General features: G+C 41.3%; 1 protein-coding gene across 3 annotated transcripts in view; it reads left to right on the top strand.

Annotated features, from left to right (window-relative positions):
- Positions 1-5,603: 5,603 nt before the first annotated feature.
- Positions 5,604-17,446, top strand: part of LOC105670102 (POU domain, class 2, transcription factor 3S-like) — a 118,207-nt gene continuing 106,364 nt past the window's right edge. For 2 of the 3 annotated variants that reach the window (XM_012363433.2, XM_012363434.2), the window contains exon 1: positions 5,605-7,877. In XM_012363433.2, the coding sequence (XP_012218856.1) occupies positions 7,301-7,877 (577 nt within the window). In that variant the 5' untranslated portion in view covers positions 5,605-7,300. Of the gene's footprint in view, positions 7,878-17,446 lie in introns of all 3 variants that reach the window. The other variant, XM_012363432.2, reaches the window with a different exon arrangement.

The following is a 17,446-nucleotide window of genomic DNA, read 5'->3' on the forward strand; positions in this document are numbered from 1 at the left end:
TTTCGATTCAGATTCGCTTTAATCCGTTGTGACGCAAATAATCTTTGCAAATTGCTCCCGAATCTAAACCGAAACTCGCTCACAGAAACATCTCTCGAGATCAAACAGAGATAAAAGTCTGACGAGGATAAATAAAAGAGGCACCTTCTCCCTTGCAATTGACGGAACGACCACGTTTATCGTCCCTTCGTGTAAACCGTGCTGTATGTTAAGAACAGAGCGTTCCGGGATATTTTCGAGCGTGTGGAGGGGTGGTTGACCGCGTTTAGTGAAACGAGAGGTGAACTATCCGGAAAATGGAAATCAAAAGTATTCGAAAAGGGGCCTTAAAATTGCGAGAGAGGATGGGGCGGGTCGGCTTTCTTTGATCTACCTATATGTATACTAGCGTTTCGAAACAGACATTTCATTATTCTTCCTGCAGGTTGAAAACTTGTACCTGATATCCTGGGTATAGCGTTCCTAATTTCACGCTGTACAAATTAATCGTTTTCCAAAACAACGCCTACAAACTTTTCCACGTCGGAAAGCGCGATCGAATATTCTTTGTGATGATTTTTCAGTTATGCTTGTTCTTGATTTCTCGGAGGCTTTTAAAAAGCTGAATATCTTTTATCGATACAATTAAAAAGAATTACAGTATTGAGAAAAAAAAAAAAATTACTTTAACAGCAAATAAATATTACGTCGTTGCATGTATATGTATCAATAAAAAAAATTCTTTCACGCAAACAGCGCAGCAGTTGTTACGTTGTTCTGCGCATTATGCTCTTTTTGTAAATTCTGATTTTCTAAATCCTCGGATGTGAATCTATTAACAAGCAGAATGAGAGGGAAAAAGAACTATTCTTGGTTCGGTGAAAATTGCAAACTAGTAAAGTTCACAGGCCGGCTTTCAGGAACTTTTGCGCGCGAGAAGTGCCGGGAACAATCGCACTAGAGTTCGCCTCGAGTTTTCACAGATACGTGAAGAATTTAAAAAGTACTATTGCGCGCGCGCACACACACACACTGAAATAAAATTAGCTCGTCAGAGAAAATTCATTGAATTCAAGATGACACGATAGAGATGTAACACGGTACGATGCGAAAATGATGTTGAGAGGTGTTTTCCCTTTTATGTATTTAGACGTTACAGATTTGATATTTTTGCAGCAAAATCGAAAGGCTTGACCTGCGACACGACACCGTTTTACTGTTCGTCTATTGCGAGTAAAAAAAATTTGTTTGGCGCACCTGGCCTTTCAAAGGCTCTCACTATGCGCACAACGGGGTGGTTAAAATGGATTTCGCGGATAAAAAAGAATTTTTTCCGTTTTCTGGTGTGCGAACACTCGACCGGGATCAAACCCTCTAATTTTGGCCGTAATGGCTCGTCTTTATTACTACTGGAGGGTGGACTATTGCCGGAGAATCGAAGGAAATTCATAGGGAGTTCGTAGGGTCTCTCATGCGGTGAACTTTAGATAAGTCTCGAATTCTCCAATGTCGGTTGTTTTTTTTTTTTTTTTTTAAGATTTTAAGAGTCGAATCGTTGTAACGGTATAAACGAGAAGTGCGTTTTAGGTAGATCCGCGGTATTGTTGAATAGAATGCCTAGAACCCATACCTCAAATAAGAAAAACCGTTTCTTGGGACGTATATTGCTGAACAAAAGTATTTTTACGAAATGTGGGTCAAAGCCAGCATCTTCGAGAAGTATTTATATAAATTATTTTAAGATCTACTAATATATTTTAATATCAGTTGATTTTAAAATATAATAGAAAATTATAAAAAAATTAATTATTATTTTGATTATGCAAAACGTAAAAAATATTCTATCGTTTTTTTAATTTTGAGTTTAACAAATTTAATTCGAGCAAAAGTTTGACTGTACCATCAAGATAAATTATATCTTTCTTCAGAAAATTAAATATTTCATGAGAGATTACATTATAAAAGTTAATATAAATGGCAACAAGGATTCTATTATTATTTATGTAATAATTTGTATGTTAATACACACATTTATATACTTTAGGATGACTTGCAGATTTATATACTTTTAAATATACATATATGTATATTAAGATAAAATTAATTAAAATATATTAATCTTAAAATAAAAATTTGGCAAGAAGTTAATTTGAATGTGTATAATTCGAGACTAATAATACTTATTCTGAAAAAAGTCAGTCACCTGCGAATCAGATAAACCACTCACCTGTACCGTTGAGAAATCAGCGGCGAGGAACAACCCTTCCCCGTTGAGAAGTGCGCATTACTGCACAGGTACCTATCTATTTCCATATAGACCTGCTCTTCTATTGAATATGAAAAAAGGGGAAGCTTGGCACCTGTCGTCGGTAGCCTGGTAGCCATGCAAATACTTGCACGCGATGAATAAAAAAGAGGGTTCGTATCGTGGGGAAAGGGTTCTCGTCACTTTATTCAGATTAAGGGCCCGCCTATGGCATTTGAATGCGGACCCTTCGGTAACGCCACTTGATCCTTTTGATTTTACACGGCAAGTGTTTTCACCCTTCATCGCCAAACGGAACTCCGCCCAGGGAGCGATCTTTCCGTTCCGGAGCGGACCGCATGCCACGGCGCTTTAATAATTCATATTAACAATAGAAGACAATCGACGCGACATCGCGGGATAGGTATGTCGTCGGCATGACATTGTTACGACATAACAGACATTTCTCGAACATGATTCTCCTCTTCCTCCTTGAAGTGGCTCTTGCGAGTTTGCTCGGTTACATCGTAGGGGAGAGAAGAATATCGTGAAAACACGGTCAACTTTTTTTTTGCAGCACTTCGGCGAGCATTATCAATTACAATACCAAAGCGCTTTCAGACGTGACTTATAAATCTCCGTTGTAACCGCGAGGAAATTCGTTTGCGCGCATTTATAATAATCGGCTATTAGAATCCGAGCGCGTACATATTATTCGCGCCTCTCTCGTGACTTCGTGTCGGTAGGGGCGTCATTAAAATCAATACCGGCTCGCTCTCTCCTCTCCGCTTCCTTCTCTTTCCTTTCCCTCGCTGTCGTCATCCTTGTTCCCTTATCATCTCCGTCCTTGTCACGCCACGGACGCGAGGGTGGCGGAACCGAGGTAGGGGTTGCCCCTTCCTATATATCCGGTCTGGCGTGCGAGGCGAAGGACGAGGCGCTGGTGGGGAACCAGGACGAAGAAACGAGAGAATCGGCGGGAGAGAAAAAGCACGAGGAAGACGAAACTCGGGGGAGCGAAGGGGGAGGATGGCACGATAAGAGGAAAGGCTGCGTTTGTGATGTGAGGTACGCGGTACATGCGATAAAGAGTGGGGGATGGCGTTTCCATGGCCAATAAGAACCTCTTTAAAGCGCCCTTTTTGCGCGCGAGACTGCGCATGCCGGATTCAAATCTGGGCGAGCTAGGTATCGAGTGGAAGTAGGGGTGGTAGCGGAGGGAACGATGGTGGTGGCGTAGGCGGCCGGAGGTAGTGGTAGTGATAGCGGTGGTGGTGGATGTTGGCTGTATGGAAATATGATAGCGCGATAAGAAAAAGAAGAAAGGCACTGACGCCTATGTGTGTGCAACGCGAAGGGGATAAGCGAACGGTGGGGAGAATGCCACGATTCTCGCGACCAATAAAAGGGCCAGTTTAAAGCGTCTTATTTTTTGCACCGGCACTGCGCATGCTGAATTCAAATCTTGGGAGTGGTGAGGCTGGATGGATTTGTATGGAAATATGATAGGTGAGAGGTGCCCGGGTCGACATGGCGGCCCGATAGGAGAGTTTATGGACGTACGATCATTTCCGTCAATATTTCCGCGATGCATTTCGATATAGCTTTTATAATAACATCGTTAAAAGATATTGTGTTAAAAAATGCGTTGAAAAACAATAAAGATTCTAAAATGACGATAAAGATGAATAGACTTCCAACATATAAAAAGATATTGCTTTTAATATCACAATTAATATGTTATTCATTATATTATTATACTATTTATTTTATCGAATTATGTATCATTCAATCTGCCAAGCTTCTTTACTTTTAAACATTCAAACAGATTACAAATTTAAGTTACAACGTCTGATTTATAATATATTAATTTACTGAGTATTAACGTTCTTATATATTTCTGCTGGCAAGAACATACTTTTGTAGAATATAGCTTAACACAATAATCTCATTGCTTGGCAGATCGCCTTCTCGAGCGATCTCTACCTGTAACTGTATCCACCTGCTGCCACATCCCATCGGTGTCATTGAGCCGTAATACAAGCTCCCAATCTCTAGGCATGACATTCTTACAGATATCTGGAAATGAAATCTCAATAGGTTTATCATGATCTCATCGCGAATACACATCCTTAATATCTTCTAAGTGAATAGTCACAAATTTACGATAATTAATATTTTTTTATTTTTCAAAATGCACAATAATCGAAAGGATAGATAAAATTGTGCGAAATAATATTTTTGTCTTATAGAAGAATATGAAGTGTTTTAAAAATATTTATTCCGAAATTTTTTAAACTATATTTCGGGATTATTTTATTATATCTGAGATGAGTGCAAAATACATTGCAAAATGTATTGTAAAAGGCGCGTAATTATTTGGCTTTCCGGCGAATAATTTCAATAGTCGATTTTAGTGACAGGGCTTTACCTGGGTGGTCCAGTGTGACAGGCTTCCTGCGGCCTCTCCTCTAGCTAATTTAATCTCCAAGCCTTCTCTGCATCCGCATTAACCGCACTACCTCATACTATCTGCGGTTGTACATCGTGTGCGTCCGTACTTTCTATTTAGATGTTCAGATAATTACATTACGTACGGTGCATTTTTATATCAAATGATTTAACATATTTCAGTCGCTGGCTATAGAAGAACATTTATCGATTGGCACGAGTAGTGAAGCTTCTCGATAATCCGAAGGCTATGCTCAGCCTCTTTTGGTCAGCATTAAAGAAAATCGCGAAAAAACACGCGAATCGAACCGGTCCGGCGCAACTCGCATCGTATTGGCCGGCTCCGGAATCAAATCGAGTTTAATTCTTAAGCATCGGTCACGGAACGGTCTTTAAGTATCAAGGTCTAATCGTCGTCATCTCCGCAGGGTAGGGCAGGTAGTCCAGCGATTGGTCGCGAGCGTTGCATATGCAAATCCGTTCGTCTGCTCTTTCGCTCTCCTTCTCTCTCTCTCTCTCTTTCTCTCCTCGGCTTCGCGGGCAGTAGCCGATGCACGCGAGGTGAAAAAGGCGCGTTCTCGTGCTCGCACTCGCGCTAGTTCCGTGGCCGGAGAACTCGCCTCTGCTTGCCGGGCGGAGCCGTGCGCGATCCACGTTTTCCTGGGATTGGAGGCGGTGTTCCCCACCGACGCGTTTACGAGTCCCCACCGCGACAATCATGCTGGCGGTATCGGCCGCGGCCACGCTTTTCACTCCACACGCGTCTCTCTTTGTCCCGCTCTCGTTTCTCCGCGTCCGCTGGTGCTCTCTCCTCGTCGCTCGCGGCGTTCTCTTCTTCCTGCTCGGAGACCTAACGACTCCCCCACTTCGGCTTACTCCGCTCCGCGGACACGGCCGTGTTCGCCGCGGCCGGTAGGCGGCCAGGCGGGCGTACATGAGTCCTCTAGTGTAGCTGCACACATGCACGCGACAGCATCTGACCGTCGTAGCACTAACCGCCGCTGCCGTCGCCGTCGCAGCGCCGTAGCGCCGTAACTACTGTCGTCGTGACGCGTCGCGTCAAGTTCTGTGCGTCTGCGATCACGCTGCACGAGAGAGGCGCGTCGACAGATTGACCTGACTCATCCATTGACAGCTCGCAGGTAGTTGCTGTCATCGCGCTTTTCAGTCGCGATTATCGGCTGACTCGGCGCGTTGCGTCGTGACGGATCGGCGCTGATTATCGCACGTGTTATTCAAAATAACGTGACCGCCTGAATATACGGCGGTGGAAAAGTGGTGAATCGATTTAGTGAACTAGCTTAGTCGAAATCGCGATCGTTGATAATGCTGGTGAGATAGTGCTCATTGATGACTTCATCGGCGTGTGTTCTTATCTCCGGCACATCGATGACAGTCACAAATGACGTTAGCGTAAAGACTTTCTACTCTTCCAAATATTCAAAGCATGCGCCAGCGAGGACAATTCGGTTTGGACTCTAATCAGGACAGTTTGACAGCTTGCGCCGGTGACAACTGCGCCGGTGTTTCACGTGCTTGACGCTTCGTAGTTGCTCAGCTGATATTTGACAGTCATCTGACAGGAGTGGTGCTTCAATTAAGGGACGAAATTCGGAAGATGCACTTGTGATAAAAGCAGAGATCTTCGATTGGATATTTAAGATTTTTATGCACTTATTGTTGTACTTGTGAAGACTGTTCTTATACAAATAACAACGACGGTTAGGTCTCTGGTGTTTTACCGACCGTTTAATAGTTGCGTCTTAAATTGGAGTACGCGTGCAATTATACCATTAAAGCGACGTGTACGTGACTGTGAGACTTCTCAATGGGTGTAGTGCGTTCTTAAGAGTACTGTGTTATCAAGAAGTCGAAAACATTGACTAGATTTTTACGTGAGGATACTTTGTCGTTTTTACATGGAAATGGAAACCGTTGCAATTCTTCGAGAACTAAGTAAATTCACGTACAATATAAACTAGATTTTACGTGGACATGAAAAAGTTATGTTGATTGATAAACGGTGAATTTCACAAAGTGTTATTTCTGTGTTAGAAACAGACTGCGAATGCTTTTTTGTTTGTTAATCGATCGAATCGAACTCAAGAACAGTAATTATAAGCGGTCTTCAAAACATTTCACGTGCGCGCGATGATAGTCGACGCAAGGCACTAAGTTGTCAGCGAACGACCTCCCACTGCGTGGACCGGTGCATCCTTCGTCGAGAGCGGAACCCAGCAGGTGACCACGTTGGATCTCGCGGCGTTGGCTGCCTACGGGGGCGTTTCGGGACCCAGGGTCGCGGTGGCGGGCACCGGGGTCCTCGCGCTGCCCGGCCTGATACCCGACAAGGGTCTATCATCGCCCGGAAGCCAGTCGAAGCCAAAGTCCGCAGGGCTGGCGGGTCTCGACAGCGAGGCGGTGCGCCGGTGGGTCGCGGAGGCCGCACGGACCGTCCGGCAAATCCCGCCTCCGGTGATAGTACCGGTGAGCTCTTCGCAACAACAGCAACAACATCATCGTCAGCAGCAGCATCAGCACCAACATCATCATTCCACCCACAGACAGCATCAACAGCCCAGCCCACCGTCAGTGGGACTTTCTCCCTTCGTCCTACCGGCATCGATGACGCAGACACCCAGTATGCATCTGCTGGAAAATAACAACTTGGTCGAGGTTGCCATGGCCCAGCAGCAACAGCAGCAACAATCTCAGCAATCGATACAGAAGCAGAAACAAACGAGCCCCACGAATAATAATACTATAGAAGCCTGGAGGTCGATTCAGGGCGGCCATCAGTGGTGGAGTCCGCCCAGTAACGTTCACCAGGAACAGCAGCAACAGCAACAGCAAATATCGTCGATCGCACAAGTGTCTCAGCCGCAGAGTTTGGTGGCCGGATCGGTGTGCGGTCAGGTGCAGAGGCATCAGTCGCAAGTGCAATCGGAGATCGATCAGCCGCTTGACTTCTCCGTCGGTTCCCTCCAGCAGCAGAAGGTGCATTCGCGCGCGAGGACTATGCACGAGAAACTTCAGGGTAGGATGCATGACAACAACAACGGCACGGCGAGCGGCCAAAAGATCACAAGAGGTGATGTAAACAGGCGTAGCTATAGTCCCAGTGAAGCTAGCACCAGTAGCAGCGAAGACGAGGGCGTCTCTACCGGCGGCAGCCCTTCGGGACCTCTTCGAGGCGCCTCGAGTGAGTGTCAATCAAATTACGCACGTTTCGTTAGAGTCCGCGATATGTTCAGAGTCACCATGATTCGTTAATTTGGTTAATGAAGGTCTCAATTAAAGTGAAGTTATTCGGTTGAGTCGAGTAATTTCGTATTTATTAAACCGAATTTATGTAATTTTTACAAAATTCCTATTGCTGCGATCGCTATTAATATTTTCGCAATTAATGCAAATCTGGAAACTTTCGTAACGTAATGTAATCCTTTTATAAATTGGAGTTAAATGAGTTTGAATGACGTAACGCGTTTTAATCGCGTTGAGTAAGTATACATCAAATCAAGCTCATTATCATTTATCTCGAGCAGTCTTCATTGTTAAAAGTAATGAATATGCATATTGATATAGAAACAAATATAAACGAGATCTCTTTTTATCGCAATTTCTTTTTTCGCTCAATTAACGGAGAATATTGCATGTCATGTAAATTGTTTATTATCGGCGTTGATAGAGAGATGTGTATTAAACAATCAGCATTATCTGATTAAATGTAGATTAACACGCACATAGTTATGATTGCGAGCAACGGAATTGGGCACTTTGTGGAAAACGTTATGTTCGTCAGCTGTCAGCGCAGTCTGCCATTCTCGACGCCCCCGCGTTGCATTGTTGCTCTTCATCGGTGCATTGTGCATCAAGGCATTGTACGAGTCGTGCGACCCCCAATTGTGAGAGTCGATTTATCCGAAACGACTGGATTTTGCATTCATGTACTCTCATTTCCGCTATTCTTTGCGCAAAGCGCGTGCCGATTGAAGATTTTGGGGAAAATTTTTGGTTATGGCAAATTTTAGAAGAAAGAATCGACAGCAATATCTACGCTTGTGACAATCAACGTAGTATTTACGCGACAGTAATTTGTTATTTCAATATTTCAACATATTTAATACAATACATTCAATATTTTCGCGAAAGTAAAGCAATAATCTTGCGTATTAACGTATGGAATATACGTTATTGTAGATTATACTAAGATATTATGACGTTCTCACGCTGACAACGATGACTAATCAGTACCCGTTAGGGATCCGCTATCTTGTCAACGCGCATTCGCGTATTTGCAAAATTGGCTCGACTGCTAAGACTGAATTTAAAGATTGATATCGTACGCATGTTAACAGATAGCTGAGTCACTGTCATATCTATCCGAAACGGAACGCCGATTGTGTAATTATCAATTGACGTTGGTCACGTCAATTACTCGCTTATGATATATGTTCGGTCCGCTCTCCATCTTTCGGCGTTATTAATTAGGTGCAAAGCTGCACACGCACGGGTTTATTAATAGCCACGGCGCACGCGCCACACGTTTCTGGTTTCGATTCAGTATTACCGGTTTTCTGATAAACGCACGATTCATGGCTTGCTGTACGTGTCGTTTGTATCTCTTTGGCGCGTCAACAATCGCGCAACATATAGATAAAATCTTTCTGCGTACTTTTTATCGGTATGTGATAATATATATAATAAACAGTAACCGGTCAAAACAGCAACAGTAAACGTATGTTATGTTACGTGGAAAGTTTTACTAGAAATTAATTTTAGATTTGTCAAAGAATCTACAGTCAACAAGAAATATCTTCTGTGATAATCCGCAATAATTCTTTTATTGATATTATCATTATAGTACAGACACTCACACTTATTCCAATACAATTTATTAGGAAATGCGTTAATAAAATTGATAATCATAGTGATAAGAAAGAAAAAATATTGATCAAGGTGAATTGACATTTAGATTTGCCAAGCGAACGTAATATAATTTTTGCGCAAGCCGTTTGTATTAATTGCGATATGCGACGCGATAAATCTAGAATTAATAACATTGAAGATGTTATTTATAATGTACGTTGATCAGTCGCGATAAGTGCTAGATCTGAGGAAAAATTATTAACCATTTGATACTGTTAATAAAAATTCGTATCGCTTTAGTCGACCCGACGTTGTTAATCTATGGCAATTACGCGACGTTGTCTATGTATTCCTCGTATTCAAGTACGTGATATCGAGGTTATCCACATGATAAGTCCATCTTCTACATAGTTGCACTAATATTATAAGAAGAGAAAAAAATATGCAATAGCAAATACGTAGCGCTATGTATGAGCGCGAAGAAAAAATGACCGTTATCGTATCTGTCGATAACGTCTTAGCTCTAATACTTGTTTGAATAAATATTCCACGTAGCCGCGTGATTGCATGGTTATTTTCGGCGTACACCGGAATCGTGACGCAAAAATTATGCTTAGTAAAAGTCACGCGTAAGTTGATGAATGTATTTTTATCACCCTATTTCATTCACCGACAAATATCGCGCGGGCAATCATTAAAAATCATGGAATAGCGAAATAATAACATGTACAAAAGCGATGAAAATTATTAGAAGAACTGTTTTTTTTTAACGATTTTTAAGAATTTTCATCCCAGACGTAAGGCTATGCAAAAAAATGAACATTTACTGTGTTTCAGGGTTATAAATTATTTTGATTACATCTACTCCAATTTGACGGTATTCATAATCAAGGATGATAATTCCGCATCTCGTTCTTGATGAAAGTGCGCATAGGGCATAGAGTACGGTCAGGTACCCGTTTTCACGGGGCCCAAGATCCTGTTCCCTGCGAGCCCGGGTGTATTACGATGTAACTTGATACGCGTTTGATTCTATGTTATTTACGGGCAGGTGTATCGACGCAACAATGTTTATCGGCATAATTAGATTCTATACCTACGCAATCTTTATCAGGCGTCGATGAGTTGAGCCGCGGCGAAAATCATGCTTTCAGACGAACGTAGCTATACGATGATAATAATTTTCTCATACGTCTTCTCTACATTGATTTCAATCATCATTGTTGCACGCTTTTTTCCGCCTGTCCGTCAATGATCAGCAAGGCTATTTTAAGATGATTTCTCTGACATGTACGACTGTTATTTCAGATGTCTCTTCAATAACAAAAAGTAGTTTAATATGTCGTACTCGTTTAAATATGTTTTTTAATAAAAAATCAAATTGCTTGATCAAGTTTTTATATTTAAAATATCCTATTAATACAAATTAATAGAATATTATTTTTTTAAAGCGTGTGAATTGTGTGCAAAGTAATTTTCGATTATGTTGTCGCGATATAGAATGCTTTTATTAAGAATATTAATAATTTTTTTTTATTAATATGTTTTTGAAGAGATTATATTATTGTCCAATAATTTCATATATTGTAAGGTATAGATCGGTGTGATTGATTATTTGTGCTTCTCTCTCTATCTTTTTATCTGATTAATTTCATTCAAAAAGAAACGAATCTCATCGAAACAGATACACATCTCTCGAAGTACAGCCTGATAAACACACACACACAACAACACACTCGCCGATAACAATTTATGATTTCCAGTTAGAATCGTCTTTATTGAGATCATCTTTTTCATTGTAATCGTTTCCACTAACCATCGCCAGAAGCTATCATATTCTTTCGTTCATTAGCGTTTTCTGTGACTCGCCCGAGCGCATTCGAGTACCGTCGGATCACTCGCGTGCGGAAAATTAGACCCTCCGATTCGTGTGAGAGTACTCACGAGTACATACTCTGATCCTTCTCGCGTTCCTTACTTTGTGATCAGTGATCTTCGAGCTTCAAATATGTCGATGATAATTCCGCGAAGTCCATTTTCGTCTGGAACAAGAGTCTAAGCCTCCGAAGAATTTTGCTATTTAGATGGTTATTTTCTTCTTAACGCGCTCAAGAATCCTTATCTTTTGTTGCTTAAGCTTATTTATCTTCCGAAAGTATGCTTTGCAGGAGTTGCAGAAGTTTTTGGAACAAGATGTATCGCGAAATTTTATTCTCAAATCCTTTCGCTAATTTTTCTTCACTAAAATCTTAATTCGGACAATAGCAAACAACTACGAATTGTTGTGCTGACAAACAATATTTGATTATCAACATTAGCGCAAATGCCTGAGATAATTGCGATCGTAGCTAAGAATTATTAATCAATCGCAAACTAATGAGATAAAGATTAATTATTCTATTATACATTAAGCCGCAACGGCCAGAGAAAAAGTACGCGAATGAGTGTGGGCGTTATGGTCATTCTGTTTTATGTCGGTGCTCCCGCGTGTCATTAACTTACGATTAGCGGTATAATAACGGAGCGCACATCGATAAAAAAAATATATATATATTGATACACGGCAGGTGCATCAAGGATACGTCGCGCATCAGCGTTTCGTCACGATCTGCGACGCCGTTCATCGATGACGGATAAATTGCATTTATTGACTTGCGCCGGAATTAATCGTGGCCGAATAATATATTTATCTTTATAGCCCAGCCCGAGTCTTCTCCGGCACTTCGTTTAAGTAAAACGGCCTTTATCGATCGGCGATCTCTCGCTCGCGTCACTCGAGAAACGAAGGCTTGGCTCTGAGATAAAAAGCCGGCGCACTAAAGAAGCGGCCGGAAGCGCGTACCTTGCACGACTATACGCACAATGATTATGAATACATAAAGTCGTATTATCAAATGGGATTTGTTCAACAGATAACATTGGTAAAAAGCATATCTGATAAAAAAATTGCTGTCCAACACAGATATTTAAAATTTAAATTTATTATTTTTTTAGATATCATATTATTATTTTTCTAAAAATTAAAACAATATATCTGAATAGATATCTGAAATAGATGCCTAATCATTTTTATATATGAATATAATAGACATTTTGTTCGTTTAATGGAAATTATTTAGTCATATTTTAGGAGATTTTTTGAAAACTAAAATCTTACATATTGAACATATATATTGAATGCAAATAATTCATTGATTTGAAAATGTAAACAGTTACTCAGCTATATCGTTTATCATGCTGTTCAATCGTAAACCAGAATTCTAGGAAATGTGAAGTAATGGCGGATATGAGTGATTATTCCGAAAAATCTTTGAATCAAATACAGCCGAGAAATATGTTGTTTGCAGAAAGACTTTTGTTGCAATAGATATCTTGAGAATTTATATGCGGTGAATTTATTTAATCTACGCTCGGCAACCTGCTGCGCACAGACCGCACGATACGGCAATCAATTCTAAATAATTGTGAAGAAAAACTATGCGTAAATAGGACCGCCGTTGTGACCTTCGCCCGCGTCGTGTGGTCAAAGTTAGAATATCGCCAGAATTTACATTCGACATAAAACCACCGCTCTCTAATTATCTCGAATTAGCATCGATGTGCGTGTGCACAAGCGCTGCGGTCGAATATGTGATGATACGATGATACGATTTTAATGAAAAACCCGCTATTCCTGAGAAAGAAGCCGGAAGCGGCCGAATTGTCTGCATTGCGTCACCGGCAGCGCGGCATAATGCCTCCTTATTTGCATTGTCCGGGTTTCCGATTATACCCTGTACGGCCCTCGAATTAAGGCCCCGGCCGTAACCTGCCCGAAACGCTCCGGGCTAGCACACCAAATCCCGATTATTACGTCGAGACGTACACGACGCGCCTTCCGAGGACGATCGTCGACACGTGACCCGTTCGAGAGCCACTTGAGCAGATCGCTGGAAAAGTAATGTCGGTTTTTAAGATACTTATTTCACGCTATTTGCGTTTACAACTTGTGATAAACGTAATGGATCAACGACTCATTTCACCAACATCCTGTAATTAATTTTTTGTTTTCCGCGGAAAGAATTTTGGGCCTAAAAGAAAGCGATAATTACTGAAATTATGATTAAAGTTATTTTTTTCGTACAAACAAATTTCGTAATAAACAATTTACGCAAAAACGCGCGCGACATTTACGTGACGCGCATCGACACGATCTTCTGCGACGAATTGAATAAATTTATAGTAAAAGATGCAAGTAAAATCAACAAATCTATTGTATCTCTATCAGATGCTCGGCGTGAAAATCTCACCTGTTATTTTGGAAGACACGAACTCGTCGCACGGAGAAGCTCGAGATACGTGACCCGCACGGGTAGGCGGCTGGGTGAACGGTAGACACAGGGAGATCGGTTCGCGGGAATGGGAAATAGCAATGCGGGGATTCCTGGTAGATAGGCTGAGACAGTAAGGAAGGCACCTACGTACCTATACAGCCCGTGGCAGGTAAAGCCGACGGATAAATCTCACCTTGGATAGGTCAGGTTGGACCGAGAGGATTCTGCCGAGGAACGGAGGACCCGTGCTGGGGTCACGTGGCTGCTCCTTCCTCTTCCCTCGTCTCCTTTCTCCCTTCCTCTCTCTCTCTCTTTCTCGCTCTTCCAGCGCTCCTTTTCTAGGATACGTGAAACCCGCGCGAGCAGGTAGGCCTCTCTAACCCTTCCTGAGAACGCGTTTCGGTCTTGGCGTGACACGCGTGCGGTGCGACGCGTGCACGTGTGCGGGATAGCCGGCTGTTGTTCACATACACGCGACGACAAATCACCACCACAATGTGACACGCGCCCGGGCTTTCTTATACCTTCTTTTAGTCCTACGAATTCAAGATATTCTTTATACAAGATATCCGCCTTTCGTTTATGAATAATCTTTGAATAATTTGGGGTTGAATTTTTTTAACAAGAACGTGGAGCAACTATCGCGACAAATTTTAGTTTTTATTTAATTTAAAGTAAAATTTATATAATTGTATTTCGGTGCTTAATTGTATTCTGATAAAAAATTCTAGTATTAAAATTCAACAGATTGTTAATAAAATAATGTTGTATCAAATCAAAAAATGCTTAACAAACTACATTACAGAAATCGATCAAAGCGATCAAAGTAGATTAATGGTAATGGTTCGTTTCACCGCTTTTTCTTTACTCACCCAGATTGTGCCTTTCAAACAAGTTAAAAAGTAATAATGTTGCACCATTCACGAAGGATATACGAATGCGACGTCGATCGATAGATCTCGTTCCCAGCTCGATGCGATCGTAATCATCGCTAATCCCTACTCCGCTCGCGTGGAAGTTTTACCGATGCCGCACCATAACTCTTCGTTACAACGTTGCTGCGCGCGACATGCAAATTATGACTCGCATCGTTACCTCGTTCCGCGGGGCGATCGATACGATCTCTCGCGTCGATGACGGATGCACCGGACGGATGCGGCCGTTCGCGAGAGCTCGGGACGAGGTGCACGGACGACCTTGCCGTCTTGCCGTCGGAAAAGGAAATGCACTTCTCATAATGAAACCTATCGTGGCACGTACGTCACATAGTGAGATAATGCGCCAAGCATGTTGCACCGACACGTAGAAACGCACGCACGCTTTGTAGGACGTAAATTTCATGTTTGCAATTGTTTGCGTTTGTATTCATATACGAAGATTAGTTGTTTGTGTCTCGAAATTATGGAGTATGGAAATTATGGCGCAAATTTATTGTATGCTATTTACACTACTTCAAACATACATATATTTTTTTGACAAAGTTTATTTTCTTTTTATAAGAATAAAATTTTATATTTAAAAATCAATGCATATTTTATAATGACGAAATAATAATCTTTGAGTAATTTCGAATTTATAATATCATTTATGGTGTTGTAAATATCGAGTTTATATAAATTAATATTATTATTATATATTATTATTATTAATATTATATAAATTAATTATAGAAATATTATATTATATAAATTTCGAATTTATAATATTATTTAATAATTTATTCAAGTATTTTGATAATTATTAAATAATCGTGACAAAAGGCCATTATTACGTTTCACTATTTTTTACATTCCACCAGTTAATGACTTTACTATAAATAAAGGTAATAAGCCGATAATGACCAGATAATAAAGCTTGTTATCGATATTACCTTTTAACTGAATTCCGAGAACACGTCCTGCTTTACGAATCAATTTCAATAACATTTCTCAACGTCGCGAGATCGTGACGCATACGCGCGTAACGTTTCGCTTCAAGGATCGCGGCAGATGCGTTTGCACCTAGCGAGCTGGATAAATGATGGAAATCACCATATTCATTGCATTTGTCGGTGTATCACCATTGCCAAGCCATACGCCGTATTTGGCAGCCACGTATGCTAATTCGCCGTCGCGCTCGATTGGCAGTCTGTGAGCTGAAGCGGCGGCACGTATACGAGCTAAAAGGACAAGCTGCATAATCCCGCGGTCTCGTTGAATCTTCTTCTTCTACGTGAGTAAATTTTTCCTCCGACGAAATCAACCGTCTCGCGCTGAAAACGCGCGACAAAATACCCGCCTAGAAATGTTGGAAATGTTAACAAGAAGCGGCGAACCATAGCTAGAATCGTGATGAGAGAAGGTTCTGCAAGAAGGAACGGTGCGCGTCCTTCGTTGCAATAACACCGGCAAAAATAATGAAATAATGACGTTGCTCATGCGCCAGATCGGAGAATGATCTCTCTCACGATTATCGATTATGACTTATGTGCGCCTTGTACAGCGCTGTATCGTCCAAAGTGCAGTAGCTGGGAAATGCGTGAATCAGAATAATAGATGCGCAGATTGCGCCAGCTACTTTGATTTACCCCATGGGAAGTCGGATCGTTCTGGATCATCGGCAAGGAATGTAAGGACGATGCGCGCGAGATGGAACGTCGATTGCCGGATTCCGATAGAATTGTGAAAGTGCTCGGTCCACGTCATTACGGATTCTTCGCGACTTACGAAAATTCGAAGGTCAATTCACCGTTTTTTCCCGGTTGCGAAACTTTTGTTGTAACCGCGAGAGAAAGAATGATAGCATGAATTTTACTCATTCTAGAATCCCTCTCTGAAAGTTAACGATAACCAAGTTTCAGGTTTGATTAAGGGTATAGAAATAAAATTGCTGAAAGAGGTCGGGAATATAAACGCAGTATTTCTTTTCACGCGACATCTTTTTACGGGCTTGTCATATTGAGAATGATTTACAATACCTGTCCATCCAAACGAGCGATCGACTCGAGCAGGATAATTTTACCTTTCGAAATAATCGCAAAGATAGGTCTTTTCGAACATTGAAGTTCATAAAAGGTGCTCGATCAAACGCGCTTTTGAGAAACACGAGAACACCATGCCAGTAAGCCGATTTAAGCAGACATTCATCTGCTTGGTTAAACCATCCCGCCAGTCATTGCGGTTCCCGTATCCTGCCGCAAATTTCGACTTGCATGTCATTTAGAATTTCATGGTTCGCATGCCATATGTTCGTATGCAAATCGCTTTTTTTACTTATTTATTAATATGTAAGTTTCGATACAGACGATCGTAATAATTGATTGGATTGTCTGAATCAGTGGAAGAAATATCAAAGTTAATCAGATATGTCGCATTGACATTTGCTTACAGTTGCATTATTCAATAAGTTGCAATTCGAGAGTTCCGACTAGTAATAAAATAAGATTTTTATTCTCGCTCCAAGAAGACTAACAACTTTACGTAATTCCCTGCTTGGAAATTTCCTGACTTTTCTTCGTGCGATGCGCGATAATTCATAAGCATCAACATTGTGTAAAAAACGTAAATTAATTGGCGCCTAGAATCCGGCACGCATCAACGGCATTTTAATT

Source organism: Linepithema humile, chromosome 4, assembly GCF_040581485.1.
Source record: "Linepithema humile isolate Giens D197 chromosome 4, Lhum_UNIL_v1.0, whole genome shotgun sequence".
NCBI lineage: Eukaryota > Metazoa > Arthropoda > Insecta > Hymenoptera > Formicidae > Linepithema > Linepithema humile.